The 26,125-nt window shown below is 38.3% G+C and overlaps 1 protein-coding gene and 1 non-coding gene across 8 annotated transcripts in view; one reads left to right on the forward strand and one right to left on the reverse strand.

Annotated features, from left to right (window-relative positions):
* The window catches only part of FHOD1 (formin homology 2 domain containing 1), a 57,064-nt gene that overhangs the window by 3,034 nt on the left and 27,905 nt on the right, over window positions 1-26,125 (reverse strand). For all 7 annotated transcript variants that reach the window (XM_087877146.1, XM_087877149.1, XM_087877148.1 and 4 more), the window contains 2 exons: window positions 438-630; window positions 99-261 (listed from right to left, as the gene is read on the reverse strand). In XM_087877146.1, coding sequence (XP_087733272.1) covers window positions 99-261; window positions 438-630 — 356 coding nt within the window. The remainder of the gene's footprint in view (window positions 1-98; window positions 262-437; window positions 631-26,125) is intronic.
* Window positions 7,615-7,721, forward strand: LOC117670488 (U6 spliceosomal RNA). Its single transcript, XR_004592651.1, has one exon. It is a non-coding gene; the product is annotated as a U6 spliceosomal RNA (small nuclear RNA).

A 26,125-nucleotide genomic window follows, 5' to 3' on the forward strand; every position in this document is an offset into this window, starting at 1 on the left:
ATAAGCCCAATCGGGCTTTTGAGCGCATGGCAATAAGGCCAAGCGCTTATTTCAGTCTTCAAAAAAAATAGAAGGCAGGGAAACCCAGTGGTTCCTACCTCTGCTGGTGCGAGACCGGTGGCCAGGGCCTTCTGCTGGGGAGACAAGCAAACTGGTCATGTCTTTATGGCTGGCTTCGTCCTTCTGCTCTGGACTGGCTGATAGCACAGCATGAGGGGCACAGATGTCTTCGGTCTTGCTAGCTGCAGCAAACTTCTCCATCTGCAAAGAGAGAAGATACCCACGGATGCAGTCCCCAGGGTGGCTCTTCTGCCTTCCTCTGTTCTTGGCAACCGTAAGGCCTCCCAGAGGAAGGGAGAGGACGCAGATGGATTGACTCTTTTTGGGTGGCCCGCTGGACTCAAACAAAACTTTTTGAGCAACCTTGGATGGCTCACCTCAGTAATCATCCTGCCCCGTGTCTTGTTCCTCTCCCGACAGGCTGCCCGCTTCTTTTGTTGCTGCAGGACACGCTCTCGGCACGTGTGGTACTCCAGGGCAAATTCCCGCAGGAGCCGGCAGAAGCTGGTAACCCTCATGTTCTGCGCCGAGTGTGCGTCGTAACCCAGGAACAGGAGAAAGGCACGGAACCTTGAGAGAGAGAGAGAAAGCATGAGCCTTGGTGGTGCAGTGGTTAGAGTGCAATACTGCAGGCTACTTCTGCTGATTGCCGGCAGTTTTGCAATTCAAGTCTCACCAGCTCAAGGCTGAATTAGCTTTCCATCCTTCCGATGTGGGTAAAATGAGGACCCAGATTGCTGGGGCAAGAGACTAACTCTGTAAACTGCTTAGGGCAGTAAAGCACTATGAAGCTACAAATTGTAGTTGGCACTGCAGGAATCTGCTCAAGTGTGTCCACTCACCCTCTTCCCTTGGAAGGACCTCCGGGGACCCTGAAAAGAGTGGGCTGAAGGATGCATGGAGCAGCAGAAAAGCAAAAATGCTGCCCTCCCCCTTGGAGAGGAAGACTGCAGCACTTGGGCAGAAAATCCCTCCAGGGACAGCCTGGTTGGTCTCTCATCATTCCAGACTAAATTCCCATCTCATTTTTCACCTCCAAGCATGATAAAGGTCTTTTTTAAATTAGATACTCATCAACTTAACATTAAACGAGCAATTACTACAAATAAGCAAATCACCAAATTGAACAAACGCACCAAGAAAAGGAGGAGGGAGGGAGGTGACAGCAGTTTGTCCCGATGGGGCACCTGAGAAGGGAGAGCAAGCAGCATGGTTGTCTTCGTAAGGCCACAGCTCCTGCTGGCCCCACACACTCTCGAGACAATGTCCTTGGCTTCCCCTGGCCTTCCTCTGGGGGTGCCCCAGCTTCCATCCAGATACAGCCCTGATCTGAAGACCCCCCAACGGTGGCGAGATCCGTGCAGTGGCCAGCAAGTGAAGCAGGCAACTCAAGACTCCCCTTTCTACCCAGACACTGAACCACTTGGTCAAATTCTAGCTATGCCATTGGTGGGGGCTGTTTTCTGGATGGGGGGTCTTTAAGGATGGGATAGTTTCACCTCGGGGATGTAAAAAATTGTACTGCCCGGTGAGCCGAGCTTCCAAGGTGATGTCATGGTGTTGTGATCCAAGAAACGGAGCTCTGTCTTCTTGGATTGAATTTCTGCGTTTGGAAGCCGGTAACGGCAAGAGCTGACCCTGGAGAGGTCGGTTCTATAGAGGGGAAATTCTCGGGGTAACAGGGAGGTGCACAATCCCCTGTTACAGAAGGAAGAACCCCTTAATTTTCAGCGTGGAAGAGACTCTCTGTAATGGTCGGATCCAGAGGCGTGACGGTCCATTTGAATAGAGAAGGAAGCAAGAAGTGGAAAAACAGCTAGAAGCATCAATGAATTGAGACGGGACAGAGCGAGTTACTGGGCTACTCCCCTAAATTGGTGGAACTTAAAAGGTGAGACAAGGGAGTCTCTAAAAAGAAAAAAAATGGCGCCCCAGGCGGTGGAGCAGAACAGCATAAAAGAAGTGGAAGAGAGAAAAGAGGACGATTGGAGGAGCTGAAAGGAAGAGAAAGGAAGGAACTTGAATTCCGGTACAGATTGGGACTAATTTGATCGGGATTTGAAAGTGAAAGAAGGTGGACTGTGGACTTAACAACTTAAACAATGAGGTTCGGAGTGTGGATTAGAGTGACAGCAACAGTGACAATGCATATTAAGAGGAGCAGACATCTTGGAAGAAGAAGTTAGAAAGTAGCGAGCGGAAGAGGATTGGACAATGTAAGGAAGTAGGAAAGCAGAGGACTTGTTTAGAACTATTAAGAAAATGTAGGCTGGTGAGATTAGAAGCCAGAGGTGTATATTGTATATATTGTCTATTTAGAAGTAAATAATATGGTATATGTCTAGATTATTTTTACTTTTATTATTGTCATTATTGGTTATTCAACTGACACTTGAAAATAGTGGTATATTATAAGGTAGTGTATATAAATAGATAAGGCTAGTTGCAAATAGGGAAAAATAATTTATATATGGAGTGATTATTATTACTGTTTGTTTTGCCTTGTCTTTTTGCCTATATGTCCCTTTTTTATTTTGAAGTAATATATTCTTGTTTATTTAGGTATTGTTAATTGAATTTAGAGTGAAACTGATATTGATAAGGTTGGAAGATAGAATTAACTAATTATTAATCATCCTTTTTATTATAACTATATATTATTATTAATCACACTAAATTATACTATCTAATTATTTAAGTATTGCTATTGAACTTTTAAAGGACTGTAATTGAGGGAAATTTTAATACCTAAAAGTAGATAGAAAAGATAAACTATAGGAGGAGAAAGATTTGTGTAGGTTTTGTGGAAGAAATTTTTTGGGAAATTAGATATGTCGAATACAGCAACAGTAACCAAAACTGCAAAACTGCAAAACTGACACAAATGACTGCCTCTCCAGCAGGACAAAAACTGATAGGAGATATGTTGCGAGGTGAGAAAGCAGGGATTTCAACGAACCTACAAAGCATGCAGACATCTCTGAATATGATTCAGGAGGTACTTCTGAAGGCTCAAGAATCGATTGGAAAGAATCATGAGGAATTGAAAAACGATATGAAGTTAAAGGCGATATAAGAAAATTAGACGATAAAATAGGAGAAATACAAGAGACAATTGTTAAGAACGATCAGAGGATAAAAATTGTGGACGAAAGAACTGAACAGACAGAACAAAAACTGGAGGAGACAGAAAAGAAATTGATGGCAAAGAATCGAGAACTTGAGGAGGCAATAACATTTCTCGAAATGGACAACTCTGCGTTTTACTTATGATTCGAGAAAATAAAGAAGAAGACCTCCTGAGTCATATGATAGAGTTGTTAGCTAGCAGTTTGAAGATGAATAAGAGTGAGTTACAACATGGTTGTACGAAGAGAGTATGGTTTAAGAGAGTATGACTTACAAAGAGAGTATGGCTTAATAAGAAGCTGACGGAACATACAAAGATCCAGGTCTATAGAGCCTGCGTCTTGAGCACACTCTTGTACTGCAGTGAGTCTTGGACCCTTTACGCACGGCAGGAGAGAAAGTTGAACACCTTTCATATGCGCTGTCTCCGATGAATTCCTGGCATCATCTGGCAGGACAAAATTCCAAATAGCACAGTCTTGGAACGTGCTAGAATTTCTAGCATGTATACACTATTGAAACAGCGATGTCTACGCTGGTTTGGGCATGTTGTGAGAATGGCTGATGGTTGGATTCTGAAAGATCTCCTGTATGGAGAATTGGTGCAGGGAAAGCTCCTCAGAGGGAGACCACAGCTGCGATATAAGGATATCTGCAAGAGGGACCTAAAGGCCCTGGGAATGGACATTAACAACTGGGAAACCTTGACCTCCGATTGTTCAGCTTAACAGTGAATGATAAAAGAATAAAAGGTTGGAAAATATTAAGGAAAATAAAAAAGTCCAGGACTTAGATTTATAAGACTATATTGAGATTAATAAATGTGAGAAGAAATATGTTACAGATACTTAGATATGAAATATGGATTGAAGTTAAAACATATGACGGCTGTTGCCAGGGGGACCTTTTGTCAGGTTCACCTGATTCGCCAGTTGCGCCCCTTTCTTGATCGGGATTCCGTGTGCACAGTCACTCATGCCCTCGTCACCTCGCCTGGACTACTGCAACACTCTCTACATGGGGCTCCCCTTGAGGAGCACCCGGAGGCTCCAACTGGTCCAGAATGCGGCCGTGCGGGTAATTACGGGAGCTGCATGGCGCTCCCGCATAACACCGCTCCTGCGCGAGCTGCACTGGCTCCCAGTGGTCTTCCGGGTGCGCTTCAAGGTGTTGGTTACCACCTTTAAAGCGCTCCATGGCATAGGACCTAGTTATCTCCGAGACCGCCTTCTGCCACCGACGACCTCCCATCGACCCGTGTGCTCCCACAGAGAGGGCCTCCTCGGGGTGCCATCAGCCAAGCAATGCAGGCTGGTGACCCCCAGGGGGAGGGCCTTCTCTGTGGGGGCACCTACCCTCTGGAATCAGCTGCCCCCAGAGATAAGGAGAATCCAAGACCTCCGTGCCTTCCGCCGTTCCCTTAAAACTTTCCTTTTCCAACAAGCCGGGCTGGCCTAACAATGCCTTTTAAATGATTTTAAATTGGTATGTTTCTTAAATTTTTGGCCAAATTGAGATATTTCCTTTTAATTTGTTCTTAATGTTTATATTATGTGTTTTTATCTGGCTGTACACCGCCCTGAGTTCCCAGGAAGAAGGGCGGTATATAAATTCGAAGTAAAAATATGAGAAATAGACTATGTTAAAAGAAAATATATTAATGGATATGATGAAGCAATTTTTATGAAGATGTTGGATGATATTATTTGAGGAAATTGATATCTATAATAATTGGGATACTGTTTAAATATTTATAGAGATTACACTGGGATTAATAGTGAAAAAAATAAAGACGATCACACTAGGACTAACGGAAAAAAATAAAGATGATTACACTGGGATTAACAGTGGAATGATAAAAGAAAAGGTTGAATTAGATTATGTAAAAAATATATATCAATGGATATAATTTATCAATTTTTATTAAGAAGTTGGATGGTATCATTTGAGAAAATTGACAGCTATAATAATTGGGATATTGTTTAAATACGTATAACAATTGTAATAATTTGAACATTTTTCATTTAAGCAAAAAAGAAAAGAAAATTGAAACAATATATGCTTATGATTTACAAACAAAAATTACTTAATTGGTGTTTATATAAATGGTATGGTTAAATAGATAGAATTTAGGGAAATAATTGGGAAATTGTATTAAATAGCATTATTTGAATTAAGAACTATGTTTAAATGTTAAATTGCTATATTTTTAAGATTAGAGATAAGATTTAAATTTGATAAAGTAATAACGGAATAAAGATTTAATGAGCATTACATGAATAAATAAATGTAAGGAAGTTTTAGAAATGGAAATAATTTTGAAATATAAACATGTTTGAACTGTATTGTTAATAGTGAGGATTTAAGGTAAGAATTGTGAAATGTATTATGAGGTATTAATTGAATTAATATTTAAGATGGGTTAATAGAAGGGTAATTATATTGATTAAGTAAATATGAGTAAACTTTTTCTAAGATGGTATTAGTTGAAATATGTAATTTAAGATTAAGAAATAAGTGTTATGGCAAAATAGAATATATAAAATTTTGTTAAAGATGACAAAAAATTGAACAAATTGATGACCAGATCAAAGCTCTGTTCCGAAAATATATATATTTTTTGGTGGCTTATCCCGGAGGGCTTGCTAGTGACCTGGCAAGAAAAATTAGATTGGATATAATAGACAAGGCCCAGGAGTTTTATGAACAGTGTATAATAACAGATGAAGAGAGGGAAAGTGGGGAGGAGATAGAAGTTAAGAGTCAGGAAGAAGGAAAAGAGTCAGAAACGGAGTTAAAGGAGAGGACTGAAAAAGAACAGCAGGACAGAATAGGGACAAGGTCAAGGACACAAAAAGAACCGAACTTAAGGAAAAGAAATTAGGATCATCAGTAGAAGGTAAATGGACAAAGAAATTAAATTAATTTCTATTAACATCAGTGGTCTAAGTTCTCCAGCCAAAAGGAGACAAATTCTAGCTAAATTACAAAAGCACAACACAGATATCACATGCCTACAAGAAACCCACATCAAAAGACAACAAGGACATCTATTGGAAGCCCCTAAATTAGGAAATCTTTACTCAGCTCCTGCATCACAAAAAAAGAGAGGAGTAGTTATATATATTAAAGACTGGCTACAACCGAAACAAATTTATGCAGATGATGAAGGTAGAATTTTATTAATTGAGATAACAATAAGGGGAAAAAACTAGACAAAGGAAATTTTACTACAAATTACATAAAAAGACAACGGAATTGGAGAGTGAAAATATTTGCTTATTGGGGATTTTAATTCGGTCATAGATCCAAAACTAGATTATAAATTGGGAAAGAAAAATAAAAAACAGAGGAAGGTACTGCCGTCTACTTTTTTTTTGATATGGTGCAAGAGCTGAATCTAAACGATATCTGGAGAGAACGAAATCCACAAAAAAAATATATATATACTTTTTATTCTAACCCACATGATTCATGGTCCAGAATAGATATGATTTGGACGGTTTTGGAATTAATTAAAAATATAGATGAAGTAGAAATAGCAACTAAAATATTGGCCCATTGATACTAAAATGGAAAGGAAGGCCTAAATTAAGATGGACCATGAATAAAAGAAAAAAAGTATATAGAATGGATGGGGAAAGAACTGGATTTCTTCTTGAAGGAGAATCTAAATGAGGAAATGACCTTACAGAACCTTTGGGATACAACCAAGGCTTATGTCAGAGGACTAACGATTGCATACGGGATAAGGAGAAATAGAGAAAAAAAGAAACAATAATTGGATCTACAAGAGAAATTGGAAGAATTAGAATGTAAAATGCAGACATCCCCGGATAAGAGAACCAGAGAGGAAAGGGATTTGACCAAACATAAAATACATTTGCTCTCCCAGGAGGAAATGGCCCAAAAGCTTCAAACAGCGAAGCAAATACACTTTGAACATGCTAATAAGTTGGGGAGATGGTTGGCCTATAAATTAAAAAAAGGATAAGGAAAAGAGATTAATAACACAACTACAGGACAAGAGGCGAACATCCAACACCGGTTAGAGGAAAAAAAGAGAATAGCCCATAATTATTTTGAAACACTCTATAGCCAGGAGAAGGTAGAGGAAGAGGATATAAAGAAATATTTGAAAAATAGAGACCTTCCAATGGTACCAAAGGAAAAGAAGGAAATGTTAAACAACAGAATTACTATGTTGGAAATGAAGGATGCTATCCAGAAACAAAAAAATAATAAAACATCGGGACCTGATGGCATCCCCTCTGAGGTCTATAAGGAAATACAGGGCCCACTGGAAGTATTACTGTTGAATTTATATAACGAAGCACTGGAACAATCTAAACTACCACAGACATGGAGGAAGGCACTAATATCACTTATCCCAAAGGATGGCACAAAGACACAACAAATCAAGAACTGCTCGCTTCGGCAGCACATATACTAAAATTGGAATGATACAGAGAAGATTAGCATGGCCCCTGCGCAAGGATGACATGCAAATTCGTGAAGCGTTCCATATTTTTTTACTAATGATCTTTTTTCTAGGGTGAAGAAGATGAAGATCTGCCCAAGAGTTTTAACGGATCATAGTCCAGTTTGGATGGAATTAGAGTATGGAATGGGATTTAAGAGGTCTTGGAGGTTAAATGAAAATCTGTTTAGATATGAGGAAAATGTAAAAGAATGTAAAAAAATTATGAAATAATTTTTTATTATAAATATGCATAACGGTACATCTATGGAAATGGTTTGGGATGCAAGTAAAGCATATATGAGAGGTATTTTGATATATTTGAATAATAAACATAGACGTAAACAGGAAAAAAAAGGAAGGAATTAGAAGAGGAAATTTTAAAAAAAGAACAAGCTTTGATATTGAACCCAGCAGACAAGAAAATAAAAGAGGCAATTAACTTACTGCGAGGGCAATTTAATATGCTAATGGCAGATCAGGTCGCAACTAATTTGCAATATGCTAAAGATAATACTTTTTGCAATGCTAATAAACCAGGGAGATGGTTAGCATATCTGTTAAGGAAAAAACAAAAGTCACGGACTATAGAGAAAATAGAATATAAAGGTAAAGAGGTTTATCAGCAAAACATGATTAAAAAAGCATTTTTAGAATTTTATACGAGGTTGTATGCTAGTGATAAAATTCAAAGTATAGATGTAGATAGATACTTAAAGAGAATATTCCTATAATTACAAGAGAGCAAAGGGAGGGTTTAAATCAACCAATAACTTCCGAAGAGATTATGTTTGCAATTAAGCAGTTGAAAGTGGGTAAAGCCCCTGGGACGGATGGTTTGACAGCTGCTTATTATAAACACTTGCAGTTAGAAATGGTGGGACCACTCAACGAGTTATTTACTAACATACAATCTGGAGGAGATGTACCCTCATCCTGGAGGACAGCTTTTATTTCTCTGATTCCAAAGGAGGAGCAAGACCACACTCAGCCAAAAAATTATAGGCCTATATCACTTTTAAATACAGATTACAATTTTTTTGCTAAAATACTAGCAAATAGGTTAATGACAGTCATGCAACAAATGATTCATAATGATCAAACTGGTTTTATAAATGGTAGACAAATGAAGAGTAATGTAAGGCAAGTGGTTAACCTATTAGAGTATTTGGGGAAGAACAACCAAATCCCTGCGGTGCTAATATTTCTTTTTTTTTTTTTAATTGAAAAGTTTTATGAAAAATACAAACATTTTCACCCCCCCACCCTTCCCCCCTCAACCCCCCCTCCCCTTCCCACCCTCCCTTCCCCTCCCTCCCCCCACCCCTCTCCCTAGACTTCCCAGAACGAGCACAGGGTATAGCATTCACAAACCAAGAACTAAAATGTGCTAACAAATTATTACATTTCATATTCTCCCTAGGTCCTTAACTCCTTATAACTCAGAAAAAACAAACATAAACTACTTAATATTATTTCATTCATAAGCTATATGAATCTTCTTATTCGGATACTTCTTCTGTATGTAATCAATCCATTTTCTCCATTCCGATATATATCTCTCATTTGAATGGTCTTTAAGGTATGATGAAATTTTTGCCATTTCCGCCAATTAATATTTCTTGATGCGGAGAAAGCATTTGATCGATTGAATTGGCATTTCTTATTGAAAATAATAGAAAAGATGCAGTTTGGAGAATATTTTACACAATCTATTTTTTTTTTTTAATTTGATTTATATGCCGCCCTTCTCCGGAGACTCAGGGCGGCTTACAATGTGCTCAGCAATAGCCTTCATCCTTTTGTATATTTATACAAAGTCAGCTTATTGCCCCCACAACTGGGTCCTCAATTTACCTACCTTAGAAAGGATGGAAGGCTGAGTCAACCTTGAGCCTTGGCGAGATTCGAACCTGCAGTAATTGCAGGCAGCTGGTCTTAATAACCAGCTTAATAACAGGGTGCCTTAGACCACTGTACTACCAAGGCTCTATTAAGGCAATATATCAGAAACAAACAGCGCAAATAATAATTAATGCTAGTTTAACAGATACTTTTAATATAGAAAAAGGAACAAGACAAGGATGTCCCTTGTCTCCATTATTGTTCATCTTGACTTTGGAATTTTTGTTGAGTAAGATATGTGGGTCGGACAAAATAAATGGAATTAAAATTAGGCAGTATGATTACAGAGTACGAGCATTCGCAGATGATTTGGTTGTTACTTTAACCCAACCATTACAGTCGGTTGTAGGTTTAATGGATATAATTAAGCAATATGGGCAAGTATCTGGATTTAAAATAAATGCAGGGAAAACAAAGATAATAACTAAAAACATGACTACAAATCAAAAAGATGAATTAGAAAGATTAACAGGATTTGAAATAGTAAAAAAAGTTAAGTATTTGGGGTTTTATATTATGACATCAAATGTGAAATTATTCACGCATAACTATGATCGGTTGTGGCAAAAAATACAGAGAGAGATGGAAAATTGGAAAAAATTACAATTATCCTTGTCAGGAAGAATAGCAGCAGTAAAAATGAATGTTTTGCCTAAGTTTTTGTTTCTTTTTCAAATGATACCAATACTTAAAAATGATGAAAATTTGAAGATATGGTAGAAGGGTATTAATAATTTTGTCTGGGCAGGGAAGAGACCAAGAATAAAACAAAAAATAATGCAGGATATACGTGAAAGAGGAGGTCTCAAAATGCTCAATTTAAGATTATATTATAAGGCCGCTGCCCTATCAGCAATGAGTGATTGGATGAATGCAACAGAAGAAAGAATATTGAATATTGAGAGATATGATTTGGTTTACGGGTGGCATGCTTATTTACTATATGATAAGAAAGTGGATAAGACGACTTCCGGCGGTGACGTAGGGCTGTGGCGGCGCAGGAGAGAAGCGCTCTCTGTTGTCGGTTTTCTGAGCTTTTGGTGCCTTTCTTGGCGAAGTCTGATCTTGGAGAGATCGGGAATAGAGAGGGGAAGCTTCGGGGGAGGCGAGGAGAGGTGTGATCTCCCGCCGTACCGAGAAGATCCCTCAATCCAGGCTCGGGAAGAAGCCAGCTAGCATGGCGAGCGCAGCTGGCCCGGAGGCCCGACAAGCCGATTGAGACCATCGGGGAGCGGAGGAGTGTGTACAGTGCAAGACTGCCGAGGGTGAGCAAGCGAGGATTGTTACCATGGAGTATTTTGGCGCAAAATCGAGGAGGAAATAATTTCCGGAGGAGCAGCACGGAAAGAGAAGATCTCAGAGCGTAAAGGGGCGGCAACCGAGGAGATGAGCAGAAAGGGAGAGGACGAGACATAGACAAGTGGAGAAAGACTTTAAATAGCGAAGAAGGTGAGGAGAGGTGGATTTAAGGTGCAGAGATTCAAAGATTTAAAGAAAACAAATACTCTTTGTATCCTCCCTTTTTTTTGGCTGCTCTAACAGAAGGAGAGAGGTAGTTTGGCAAAGAACAAACTGCGGACTGTGACTGTGCAGATTGGAGATCGCCATATTGAAACAGGGAAAGATCCTAATGTAAAAAAGAAACGAGTTGCACCTCTCTTTTGTTGAAAATACGACGAAAAAGACTTATAAAAGCTAGAGAAGATTGAAATATATTACTCCTATATAATCCTCTTTTTTCTTTTCATACATAGATAATTGCTATTATTATTATTGATATTTATCATAAACTAGGATTTATAATAATTGTAGTGCTACAGAAATAAGTAGTGGGAAGTAATTGATTTGTAACAGAACATATATATATATATATTTAAAAAAAAACACATTCGTGATTTTATGTAATTTAAGTATTAATTATTAATTATTACCTATTGAACTAAACATTAAGTATGAAGAATTGATTAATTGAATAAGCCTGTGATTATTTATTTATATATATCTATATTTATATTTATTTATATTTATATTAGCTACTTAGATTAACTTATATTAATATATTGTAGTATCTATATTATACCTCAGTTTATATTTTTATTGCATTTTTACAAAGTATTTTATAAGAGATAATTAATCAGTTAAAGGAATTGTGCTTAAAGAAAATAGATAAAGTAAATGAGAGATTATTGAATTGAATCTTTATAAACAAAAAGGAAAGGGAAAGGGAAAGAAAGAAAGAAATTAGACAAAAGCTGGATGGTGATTTGGGAGAAAGTTGATAAAATCCTGGTGGAACAATATAGAATTCTGAAAGAGATGACAAGTACTACTACGACAATATTGAAGACTGCGAAGAAAACGACATCAATTTTAGCTGGACCATCGGCCTCACCAGTATCACAGAAAATCCTGGAGGGAATGTTCGCATCAGAGAAACAACCCAATACACCCAGTTTGCCAACAATGCAAGCTACTTTAATGTCAATCCAAGAAACAATGGTTAAAATGCAAGAATGCATGACCAGAAACCATGAATAATCTAGAAAAGATATGGATGAGGTAAAGAAGGAAGTTAAGAATGACATTCAAAAGATCGATGAAAAAATGGATCTGATCCAAGAAATTATTCAAAGAAATGATCAAAAGATAAAAGAAATAGAACAAAAAACTGAATTGACAGAAGAAAAGTTGGAAACATTGGACACATTGGACACAAAAATGATGGGATTAAACAAAGAGCTCGAGAATACAGTAGCCCAACTGGAAAGCTGTGTTTTCAAAACGTAGCTGAAGAAAGAGAAGAAGACCTGACAATGATAATGGCGGAGATGATATCTGAGGCTCTCCAAAGAGAAAGGGAAGAAATAATAAATGAATTAGATGAAGTGTACCGGGTACACACAAATTACGCCCGACAACATAAACATATAAGATTCGTGAGAAGAAAGGTGAGAGATATCGTTCATAAAATAACAAAGGACGAAATTATGCTTTACAAGAACAAAGAAATAATAACTCTGAAACAAATTCCCAAAAGAATAAGAGACTTGCGAAAAGAGTATTGGTTCCTAGCCACGTTGCTAAACAGGAGATATATACCTTTCAGATGGACGACACCCGAGAGAATGTTGGTAACGTGGCAGGGAAGGAAAATAAAGGTGGATTCGCAGAGTAAAGCAAGGGAACTATACGACCAAATGATGGCCAGTGAGACAACAAATGGCAGCAAAGAGGAGGGAGGAAGAAATATTAAAGGAAAACAGAGACAGGAACGTGAAAGAACTCCACCACAGGGAGGAAAAGAGGAAGAAGGAGAGACCCAGGAGGAAGGAGGAGTACAAACAAGAGGCAAAAAAAAGGAGCTAGAAGAAACAAAGAAGAAACAACAGGAAAGTCAGTAAGACATGGAAAGAACTCTAAGAATTCTATCAGTAAATGTAAACAGTCTCAACTCACCATCTAAACGACACCAAATTTTCAAAAAGATTCTGAAACAAAAATCTGATATAGTATGTCTTCAGGAGGTACACATAAGAAAACAAGATATAAATTACGTACAATATAAGAAATTAGGAATAACATATTCGTCGCTGGCAGAGGAGAAAAAAAGAGGAGTAGTGGAGTAGTAGTATCAAGGAAGGAGTAGTAGTATCAAGGAAGGGATAGATAGTAATATAAGATATACAGACACTGAAGGTAGAATTGTGATGATAGAGTTAAAATTTGACTTCAAAAATATATTATTGGTTGTGATATATGCACCAAATAGTAAACAATTAGAATTCTACAAAAAAGTGCATGAGAAAATTATAGAGCAAAAAATGGAAAATATATGTCTAATTGGAGATTTTAATGCCATTTCAGATGTAAGAAAAGATTATAAATGCGACCAGCAAAATAAAAATAAGAAAAACATATTACCCAGAACTTTTTCAGAAATGGTCGAAGAGTTAAATATGATAGATAGCTGGAGGTTTTATAATCCCAAAACTAAAAACTTTATATATTACTCGAATCCACACAAGTCTTGGTCCAGGTTAGACATGGCATGGGTATCCGGTATGTTAATGAGAGAGATAGAAACCGTAGAAATTTTATCAAACGATTGGGCCAATCATAATCCATTAATGATGATGTGGAAGGGGCACCAGAGAAAGAAAAACAGATGGACAATGAATTTACAGGTAATGAAAGAGAAAGAATATAAGAAGTATATGGAAAAAGAACTAGAATTGTTCTATAAGGAAAATACAAAACAACACACCTCCCTACAAAATTTATGGGACACTACCAAGGCGTATGTAAGAGGCCTTACAATAGCGTATAATGTAAAAAGGAGAAAGGAGAGAGAAAAAGAATATAATAAAATACGAGAGGAGATTCAAAATTGGGAACATAAATTGCAAGGGAAACCAGGGGATGAAGAAATAAGGGTGAAGTGGATAGCGGCAAAACATAAGCTCAATATATTAGATCAAGGGAAATACGCATTGAATTTGAAATATATAAGGCAGAATCATTTTGAGCACGCAAATAAACCAGGGAGGTGGTTGGCGTATAGGCTAAGGAAGGAAAGGGAAAAAAGAACAATTCAGAAACTACAAGATGATGAGGGGAGGATTCAACAAAGCATAGAGAAGAAAAAGGAAATAATACTTCAATATTACCAAAAGCTTTATGAGAAGGACATAGTAACAACAGAGGAAATTGAACAGTACTTAAAAGGAGAGGGGGTACAAATACTAACAGAGGAGGAAAAAGAATTACTAAATAGGGAGATTACGATGAGTGAATTAAAAGAAGCATTGAAGAGGCAGAAAAATAATAAAACTCCGGGGACTGATGGTTTACCAATAGAGTTTTACAAAACGTTTGGAGAACTATTAAACGGAATATTATTAGAAGTATATAACGAAGCCCTGTCGGAGGCAAAATTACCAAACACATGGAAGGAAGCGTATATCTCCCTAATACCAAAAGAAGGGGCAGATGCCACATTAATAAAAAATTACAGACCGATTTCTTTGTTGAATACCGATTATAAGATTTTAATGAATATAATTGCTAATAGAATGAAAAAAATATTACATAATAAAATACATCAGGACCAAAACGGTTTCTTGCCCACAAGACAAATAAAAAACAATTTAAGGATGGTAATGGATGTTTTAGAGTATTACGAAGTGCATTCAGAAAGACAGGTGGCCCTGATCTTTCTGGATGCACAAAAAGCGTTTGACCAAGTAAACTGGCAATTTATGAAAGAACAAATTAAAAGTATGAATTTCGGCGATAAATTTACGAAAATGATTTCATCAATATACCAGGACCAAAAAGCATGTATATTGGTAAATGGGGATCCAACGGGATTTTTTGGAAGAAGTAAGGGAGTAAGGCAGGGATGTCCGCTGTCCCCTTTGCTTTTCATTTTAACGCTAGAAAGTTTATTAATTAGAATTAGGGCGAACAAAGAGATACAAGGACTAAAGATCAAGAGAGAGGAGTACAAGGTCCAAGCCTTTGCGGACGACCTTGTCTTTTTTATAGAAGACCCAATAGAAACAACCCCCAAATTAATAAAAGAAATTGAAAAATTTGGAAGAGTAGCAGGCCTAAAAATCAACAAAGAAAAAACAAATATGATAACAAAAAATATGACAACAAAGCAGGTAGAGCAATTAGTAAATGAGTCACAATTACAGGCAGTTAAGAAAGTTAAGTATTTAGGGATTCATCTGACGGCTAGAACAGCAACAATAAAACAGGACAATTATGAACCTTTGGTTCAGAAAATTAAAGAAGACTTAGATAAATGGGAGGAAACTAAGGTTGTCTCTTCTGGGGAGGATAGCAGTAGTGAAATCAAACATACTACCGAGGCTCCTTTATTTATTCCAAACGATTCCAATAAAATTGGATAAGAAATTTTTTGACAATTTGGATAAAATAACTACAAAATTTGTGTGGGAGGGGAAAAAATCGAGAATAAAATTAAACATATTACAAGATGATAAAATTAGAGGTGGTTTCGGTTTCCTGGCATGGCAAAAATATTACAAAGCTGCCAGTTTACTATGGATCAAGGAATGGATAACTCTGGAGAACCAAAGACTGTTAAATCTGGAAGGACATGACCTAATGAAGGGATGGCATGCCTTTATTTGGAACTCCGGAAACAAGTCATACAAACATTTTAACAATCATACCATTAGGAAATCTCTAATTAGTACATGGCAACAAATTCAATGTAAACATTATATGAAAATCCCTGGTTGGTTGTTGACAATAGAAGCAATCACCCACCCCAATATATTATCAAAACAAAAAATATTACGATACAGAGAAATATTAGATACACAGGGTAAATTAAAAACTAGGGATGAATTAAAAGAACAAGGAATAGTAATAGACTGGTGGCCCTATTCACAAATAAAAATAAGATACAGGAAAGATCAGGAGGAGGGGGGAATAGATTTGAAACAAAATAGATTGGATAAATTATTAGAATCTAAAGAAGGGAAATTAATTTCGAAAATCTACAAATACTTACTTGAATATGATTTGGCAGAAGAATTAGTGAAAGGGCAGATGATAGCGTGGGCGAGAAACATTGGGCATAGCATACAGCTAGAAGAATGGGAAAGAGTGTGGGAGACTAACTACAGCATGACAAAATCGGTAGCCTACAAAGAAAATCATTATATGATGTGGTATCGATGGCATCTGGCCCCCGCGAGACTAGCGAAAATGTACCCAAATGTAGATCCGGCCTGTTGGAAGTGCAGAAAAACACAGGGAACTTTTTACCATGCTTGGTGGCTGTGCCCGATCATTAAGAAATACTGGAACAAGGTAAGAATATGGATAAGAGAAATTACAGATTGTGAAATTGATTTAGAACCTGAGATTTTTTTATTGGGCATGATCAAAAAGAACATCCGAAATGACAAAAAATACCTAATACTTCATATAATTACGGCGGCAAGATTAGCGCTAGCACAATTTTGGAAAAGCGATCGACTGCCAACGGACCAGGAATTAATACAAAAAATATATACATGCGCAGAGATGGACAGACTAACTTTAGAGTTACAGGATAAGGAGGACTCTAAATATTATGAAACATGGAATAGATGGTACCAATGGATAAACCAGAGGAAAGGAAATGGGTAGAGATGAAATTTAGAAGAAATTAATATAACAAAAAACAGCACTGTCAGAGGTATAGAATATGGAATATTTTATTGTATGTTTGTATATATGTACATATAATACATATAATATATTTATATAGAATAATGGAAATTAGTCAATAGGTGAAGTTTATGTACTGTATATGTAAATTTGTTTCTCAATTGAGAGAAACGTGTATGTTTTTAAACGTTTTTTCTTTTTTAACAATAAAGTTTAATTAAAAAAAAAAAAGAAAGTGGATAAGACTTTTAAAAGTCACATATTAAAGAATGCTTTATTGCGTGTCTGGAAAAAGTATAAGTATAAACTAAATGAGAAGTTACCAATGTGGGCAATACCCAGACACGCGATAGAGAATATAAGTGTAGAGCAAAAACAAGATGTGATTAAATACAAAGAGCTTCTTAACAAGGAAAGAGGTATACTAAAACTAAAATCTTTGAATCAACTAAGAGAAGAAAGGATAATTCAAACATGGTTTCAATATGTACAGTTGCAAGCTAGATGGAGAGAAGATCAGAAAATTGGTTTTTTGCAAAATGAGGAGAACTTGGTAAAACAGATTAGAGATCAAAGTCAAATGCATATAAAAAGGTTGTATAATGCATTGGTAGAAATAGATTCGGAAACGGAGTTAGTTAAGGATTGTATGATAAAGTGGGCACAAAAGACCAATAATGATGGAAACGTGGGAAAAAATATGGGTTAGAAATGTGAAGTTTACGCAAGCCCAAAACTTGAGAGAATTTTTATAAAATGTCTTATAGATGGCATCTAGATCCTAAAAAGCTAGCCTGTATGTATCCAAATGTGCAACCCAAGTGTTGGAGATGTGAATGTGATGATGCCGCGTATTATCATATATGGTGGACATGTAAAAAAATTAAGGCATTTTGGATAAAAATATGGTGGATTATTCAAAATATTCTTAAAAAGAAGATAAAATTTACTCCACATTTCTTCTTGTTAGGTATAATTACAGATTGTACTGTTATAGAGACTAAGTTGATTTTAAATTTAATAACAGCAGCCAGACTTTTGGTGGCGCAGTATTGGAAGAAGGAAGACTTGCCTACTATTGAAGAATGGACATTAAAAGTAGTGAACTTAGCAGAGATGGCCAAAATTTCAGCATATTTGAAGGACCATTCAAATGAAAGATATACATCGGAATGGAGAAGATGGATTGATTATATTCAAAACAAATATCGGACTAAAAAGCTTCAAATAGCTTATGAATGAAATCAACGAAATCAATGATTTGAAATCAATCAAATCATTTTTGAATTATGTTTTGTTAGTTGAAAGGGGAGTTAAAGAGCAAGAGGGAATTAAGAGCCTACAGAAAGTTAGCATATTTTAGTTTATGTTTGTTAAATGTTACACCCTGTATTTACTCTGGGAAGTCCGGGGTGGGGGGAGGGGGATTGGAGGGAGAGGGGGGATGGGGAATGGGTGGTGGGTGGAGGAGGGAAGGGAGGGAGGAGGGACGGGGAAAAAATTGTTGTAATATTTGATAAAACTTTTTAATTAAAAAAAAACAACAAATCAAGAACTACTGGCCAATCTCGCTGCTTAATGTGGATTATAAAATTTTTATAACAATAATAGCTGAAAGGGCCAAAAAATTTTTTAAAGGAAATTATTAATTCGGATCAGAATGGATTTTTGCCAAACAGATATATAAGAAATAATATAAGGATAATCATGGATACATTAGAATATTATGAGGCCCACCCAGATAAGCAGCTGGCATTAATGTTTGTAGATGCTCAGAAGGCGTATTACAATCTGAACTGGAACTTTCTTATCAACCAATTAAAAATTATGAAATTTGGGGAGAAATTTACAGATTTAACTATTTATTCGAAACAATTGGCCAGAATAATAATGAATGGAGAAATGACAGAGAAGATATAACTAAAGGGATAAGACAGGGATGCCCCCTGTCACCTCTATTATTTATATTATCTTTGGAAATATTGTTAATACAAATTAAGAAAAATCAAACAATAAAGGGTTTGAAAGTCAAACAGGAGGAATACAAAGTCCAAGTATTTGCAGATGATCTAGTTTTTATTATGGAAGATCCTTTGGAGATGGGAACTATCTTGATAAATGAAGTTGAAGAATTTGGTGAAGTAGCGGGGCTTAAAACAAATAAGGATTGAAGAATTGTACAAAAAGACAACAGGAAGAATTGGAAAGGAAATTGGGGATTCAAACTGCTAAAAAGGTGAAATATTTAGGAATTTGGTTTACGGTGAAATGTTCTACAATAAAAGAAGACAATTATGATAAATTAATGCAACAAATTTATTTATTTATTTATTATTTATTAATCAAATTTCTATACCGCCCTACTCCCGAAGGACTCAGGGCGGTGAACAGCCAAGATAAAATACAGACAATACAAATATTAAAAATCCCTTAAAATTATTAAATATTTCGGCCGAAACACAGATTAAAACACCCAATTTATAAAATCACGAATTAAAAAATTTAAAATTTAAGAATTTAAAAGAGGGGAGTTAGGCCAGGCCAGCTTGCTGAAATAGAAAAGTTTTGAGAGCACGGCGAAACGTGCGCAGGTCCGGGATCTTCCGTATCTCTGGGGGGAGCTCGTTCCAGATGGTAGGTGCCCCCACAGAGAAGGCTCTACCCCTGGGGGCCGCCAGTCGACACTGTTTGGCCGACGGCACCCTGAGGAGCCCCTCTCTATGGGAGCGTACTGGTCGGTGAGAGGCTATTGGTAGCAGAAGGCGGTCTCGTAGATACCCCGGTCCGATGCCATGGAGCGCTCTAAAGGTGGTAACCAAAACCTTGAAGCGCACCCGGAAGACCACCGGGAGCCAGTGCAGCTCGCGCAGGAGGGGGGGTCACATGGGAGCGCCACGTCACTCCCATAACCACCCGCGCGGCCGCATTCTGGACCAGCTGGAGCCTCCGGGTGCTCCTCAAAGGGAGCCCCATGTAGAGAGCATTGCAGTAGTCCAAGCGGGAAGTGACAAGAGCATGAGTGACCATATTTAACGAGTCCCGATCCAGAAAGGGACGCAACTGGCGAATCAGGCGGACCTGATAAAAAGTCCCCCTGGCCACGGCCGTCATATGCTCTTCTAAAGACAGCCGTGAGTCCAGGAGGACACCCAAGTTGCGAGCCCTCTCCGTGGGGGGCAATGACTCGGCCCCAATAGTCAGTGATGGCGCCAACTGACTATATCGGGATGTCGGAAACCACAGCCACTCGGTCTTGGATGGGTTGAGCCTGAGTCTGTTTCTCCCCATCCAGATCCGCACGGCCTCCAGGCACCGGGACATCATTTCAAGGGCATCATTGGGGTGGTCCGGGGTGGAGATGTACAGCTAAATTCAAAAAGACTTAGATATTTGGGCCAAATTACAGTTATCCTTAATAGATAGAATAGCCGTGATAAAGATGAATGTATTATCTAAATTATTATACTTTTTCAATCGATATCAATTAGACTAGGAAACCGTTTTTTGAATATTGAAATAGAATGATAGGTAAATTCATTTGGCTGGTGAAAAAAGCCCTAATAAAACATAAACTTCTGCAGGACTCCAGAACCAAAGAAGGATTCGGCCTACCCGATTGGGAATTATATTATCACGCAGCTGCAATTACTTGGTTAAAAGATTGGATTCAATTCAGAAATAAGATAATATTAATATTGGAAGGCCATGACCTCCAATTGGGATGGCATGCGTTCCTTTGGGAAGGGAAAATTAAGACACATACATACTTCCAGAGACATCTAGTGCGAAATGCTTTAAATTGATATTTGGAATATTATAAAGAAAAATCATTATATGAAAGTTCCAGTTTGGATATCAACAATGGAGGCCATAATCTATCCCAATGTATTGGATTTAAATAAAATACTAAGATATTCAGACCTATTAGATGAAATTGGAAATTTAAAGTCAGAACAAGATCTAATAAAACAAGGAATAAAAATTGATTGGTGGCCATACTTACAGATCAAAACAAAATATAAAAAAGATAAGGAACAATTTGGCATATACAGGGAGCAATTGGAACTTGATATTATTAGGATCCAGGGAAAAAATTATCACAAAAATGTATAATTTTTTGTTGAAATTTAAAATGGAAGAGGAAACTGTGAAACAAACAATGATTAGTTGAGCAAAAAAATTTGGACATAATATTCATTTGGATCAATGGGATAGATTACTCTGGACTCTGACTGGGTAGAGGCAAGCGGGGTGATGGAGACAGGTCTTGAGAGTGTTATCTGGGAGGAGTTTGACCAAGTGACCCCTGAAGACGTGGACAGGATTCTGGGTAGACTTAGCGCAGCCAAATGTTTATTGGACCCGTGTTCCTCCTGGTTGGTGCTGGCTTCCCGGGAGGTTACACGAGGCTGGCTCCAAAGGATTGTCAACGCTTCTTTGAGAGAGGGTTACTTTCCTGCCGCTTTGAAAGAGGCGGTGGTGAGGCCCCTCCTCAAGAAGCCCTCCTTGGACCTGGCTGTTTTAGCAAATTATCGTCCAGTCTCCAACCTCCGCTTCGTGGCAAAGATTGGGAGTGTGGTAGCGCGACAGTTTCCCCAGTACCTGGATGAAGCGGTCTATCTCGATCCGTTCCAGTCAGGCTTCAGACCTAGGCATAGCACGGAAATGGCATTGGTCGCATTGGTTGATGATCTCTGGAGGGCTCGGGACAGGGGTTGTTCCTCTGTTCTGGTCCTATTAGATCTCTCAGCGGCTTTTGATACCATCAACCATGGTATCATGCTGCGCCGGTTGGAGGGGTTAGGGGTGGGGGGCACCGTGTTACGGTGGTTCTCCTCCTTCCTCTCTGACCGGTCGAGGTTTGTGTTGATGGGGGGCCAGAGGTCGACCCCGAGGCGCCTTGTATGTGGGGTGCCGCAGGGGTCGGTCCTCTCGCCCCTTCTGTTCAACATTTATGTGAAGCCGCTGGGTGAGATCATCCGTGGTTTCGGGGTAAAGTACCATCAGTACGCTGATGACACTCAGCTGTACATCTCCACCCCAGACCATCCCAATGATGCCCTTGACGTAATGTCCCAGTGTCTGGAGGCTGTACGGATCTGGATGGGGAGAAACAGGCTCAAGCTCAACACATCCAAGACCGTATGGCTGTGGCTCCCGGCCTCCCGATATAGTCAGTGGGGGCGAATCGCTGGCTCCCACAGAGAGGGCTCGCAACTTGGGTGTCCTCCTGGATGCACGGCTGTCTTTAGAAGAACATGTGACGGCCGTGGCCAGGGGGGCTTTCTATCAGGTTCGCCTGATTCGCCAGTTGCGTCCCTTTCTGGATCAGGACTCCTTGCACACGGTCGCTCATGCTCTCGTCACTTCCCGCCTGGACTACTGTAACGCTCTCTATATGGGGCTCCCCTTGAAGAGCACCTGGAGGCTCCAACTGGTCCAGAATGCGGCCGCGCGGGTGATTATGGGAGCGTCATGGTGCTCCCATGTAACACCTCTCCTGTGTGAGCTGCACTGGCTCCCGGTGGTCCTCCGGGGGCAATTCAAGATGTTGGTGACCAAAACAGTCCAGAATTTTTTCTATTTGGCATGATAACGGCACAACATCTTAAGGAAACGAAATATCTCATCATACATATCTTGACAGCAGCAAGACTACTGTTCGCGCAAAACTGGAAATCAGACCAACTCCCATCCAAAGACAAAATCGTTGCAAAGATAACAGAGTGTGCTGAAATGGACAGATTGACGCTGGAACTCCAGGAAAAGGAAGAAAGCGAATACTATCTTGTATGGCACCAATGGTATCAATGGCTGGAAAGGAAAATCAGCAAAAATGTAGAGGACAGAAATTAGGGTAAAGACTTTCACAAGGAGATGAACCCATAAGAAATGTAAATTTGTAGTGAAGTTATAACATTGGAATTAAACATTTAATAATTACTCTTTATTAAACTATATAAGCTCAATGACATATATTCTGTTGATGACAAAAGCGTAAATGTAAAATGTTAGGTGGGTTTGTAGGTGGTGGGTTTTTTGTTTGTCTTTGTATTGTATTGTATTGTATTGTCTTTATATCTGTGTTTATATTTTAATAATAATAATAAAAAAAAAAAAGATGTTGGTGACCACCTTTAGAGTGCTCCATGGCTTAGGACCTGGATATTTATGAGACCGCCTTCTGCCACTGAGAGCCTCCCACTGGCCAGTACGCTCCCACAGTGAGGGGCTCCTCCGGGTGCCATTGGCCAAACAATGTTGACTGACAGCCCCCAAGGGGAGAGCTTTCTCTGTGGGAGCACTTGCCCTCTGGAACGAGCTCCCCCCGGAGATACGGATGATTCCAGATCTACGTACTTTCCGTCAGGCCCTTAAAACTTTTTTATTTCATCAAGCTGGGCTGGCCTAACTCTCCAATGGTGTAATTTTAATTTGAATTTTAAATGGGGGATTTTAACTGTCGGGCCAAATTGCTTATAGTTTTAAATTGCTTTTAAATTTTGTATTCTATGTTTTTTATCTATGGCTGTTCACCGCCCTGAGTCCTTCGGGAGAAGGGGGGTATATAAATTTAAATATTAAATTAAATTAAATTAATTATGGGAGAGAAATTACAAACTAACGATGTCAGCTGCTTATAAAGAAAATCTTTACAAAATGTTCTACCAATGGCATTTGCCACCAGTGAGATTGGCCAGAATGTTCTTGAATAGGTCTTTGAATTGTTGGAGGTGTGGACACAAACAAGGGACATTCTACCACATGTGGTGGACTTGTCCTAAGATTAGGAAATTTTGGGACAAGATTAAAAAATGGCTGGATGGAGGCTTCCGGTTTGGTTTCCGCCGCCGCCAGACGGTCTTTTGGGACTGCCAGCCTCGTCGCCCGTAAAGAGCTGTCTCTACAGCTGAGAGACGGCTCGAAAAACTCCGTCTCCTTGAGGAGACGTGAGAGAGAGCCGGCGAGCGCAGGTAGAGCCCTCTGCGAACTCCCCAGAGTTTTTTTTTACTCTTGGGGAGGAAGCAGAATGTGGCTCCCTATTCAGCTCGCCGCTGCTCCGGGCGTCGGGGGAACTCTGCCTTTTGCAGAGCCAGGCGACGGGACCAATCCAATCAACGAAATCTAACAGATTGCCTGAACAAATAGGATGAAACCTGGATTTGGGACCCTAAATTGCAAGTATTTCTAACAATTTTATGATTGATTTTAAAAGCGAAGAAAGAAAGTTTAAAAGGGCGACTGGCTGAGGCTTGAGAAGAAGAAAGCTGAAAGCGAAAGTCCTTCCGTTTGAATAGTTTAATACATTACAAAGTATCTGAAATAACAGCGCTGGCTAGAATTGAAGAGAAAAATTTCTATTTCATGTTTCTTCCTTCTTAGAGACTTGATATTGATATTGTTTGGAGAAAAGCCTTTAAAAAAAAAAAGAGTTTGTTTGTGTGGCAGGATGGCGTTAAAACTGACAAAGCCAGACAACCAAGCTGCGGGGGGGGGGTTTCCCCCATTTACAAATCATATGAGCAAGCTTTGAGCTTGCAGATTCAGAAGAATGGCTTTAAAGACCTAAAGGAATTTGTTTTGGAGGAGATGGCAAGACATGATGAGATTGTGAACCAGAATCTTGAAAAATTCAGGCAGGAAATTAAAGAGTTGGTACAACGAAAGTATGATAATCTGAAACAACAGATTGTAACAGCTTTGAAAAGTTTTTCAGAAATAGTTATAAAGATGGATAAAGACACCAACTTAGAATTAGAGTCTAAAATGAAGGAAGCTGATTATAAGATTTATAATCTGGACAATAAAATACGAAGAATTGAAAATGATTTGATAAATATTCAAGAAAATAGCTCAGAAGTAAAGCCTAAAATAAAGGAAGCTGACCACAAGACTTACAATGCATATAATATAAAACAAAGAATTGAAAAAGAAGTTACAATGATGCAATATAGGTCCATGGAATTTGCGGTCAGAATGAGGGGAATACAGGAAAACAACAGAGATGATTTGAGAAAGATGTCTGCTGAAGTTCTGGCTGTGATTTTAAAGGTTAGTCCTGAAGAGGTATCCTGTAAGATTGATAAGGCCTACAGAGTAAATTCTTGGGTTGCAAAGCAAAGGCAGTTGCCTAGAGACGTGGTGATTTACTTTACTGATAAAGGAATAAGAAATGATATTGTGCAAAAGTCTTTTAACTCCACTCTAGAAATGAATGGAAGGAAGATTTGGATATATAAAGAGCTGCTGTCCAAGATGTTAAAAGATAGAAAGGAATTTGGATTTTTGGTGACTGAGCTAAAGAAACAAAACATCCCATTTAGATGGGTTGGCTCCAGTTGGTATAATATTGAGATATCAAGGAGAAAGATATCAACTAAATACTGTTGAAAAAGCGGAAGAATTTTACTACAAGGTTTTTAAAATGGATCCAACATCTCCACGTACGCCATCAGTGTTAGGAACACAGGAGGGGAATAAAGAAAAGCAAAATGAACAAGAGATTGAAACTCAGGCTAAGCAGATGGAGATGGAGGTAATGGAAAAACAACAAGTTACAGAGGCCCTTTTGGATGAGCCGCTTTTGGATTCTCCTTCAGAGGTTATAGTTGGATTACCTATAAATATAAGAGAGACGGCTTTGGATTTTAATGTGATGTCTTATCAAGTTACAGACCAGCATGGAACTCAATCAGCTGATATACAAGTTATAGAAAGGCAACTAGGATGGAGATCTAAACCACAAAAAGTTAAGAAAAGAAGAAGCAGGTCCTACAAAACTAAAAAATTTTAAACTAAACAACAGTCTAATGCCAGTTACTTAAGAGACGATTAAATATAATAAGCGGGATTTATAGACGGCTGATACATGAAAATATAGCTCAGGCAAATTATTGACTTATACTATTTTGAGAAGAATAACAGATCTCTGCAGTGCTGGTGCTTTTGGGATGTGAAAGATGGCCTCTGATTGAGTGGATTGGAACTTTCTATTTTGGACTCTTTGAAAAATGGATTACGTATATGCTGAGTTATAAGGCAAGAGAACAATGGGATTGGGGCATGCAGAAGATCTGGTTGTTACCCCAATGTGGTGGTTGGAACTAATAATCTAGACAAAAGACATTACAGAAGATACTATATGGATTACAAATTTAAAGTCATTTGAGGATTTTATTTATATATGGAAATATTTTTTAGTTGTATAGTGTGGGCAGAAGAACAAAGATATTAAAAATAATATGTATGGTAGACCTGTAGGAAAATGGGTGGAGATAGGTTAGGTTACTGATTGTTTAGTTTAGGAAAAGGGATGTTATGTTTATATATAAATATACGTAAAATATTTGATTTAAG

Source organism: Pantherophis guttatus, chromosome 11, assembly GCF_059756535.1.
Source record: "Pantherophis guttatus breed Tessera chromosome 11, ASM5975653v1, whole genome shotgun sequence".
NCBI classification, from domain to species: domain Eukaryota; kingdom Metazoa; phylum Chordata; class Lepidosauria; order Squamata; family Colubridae; genus Pantherophis; species Pantherophis guttatus.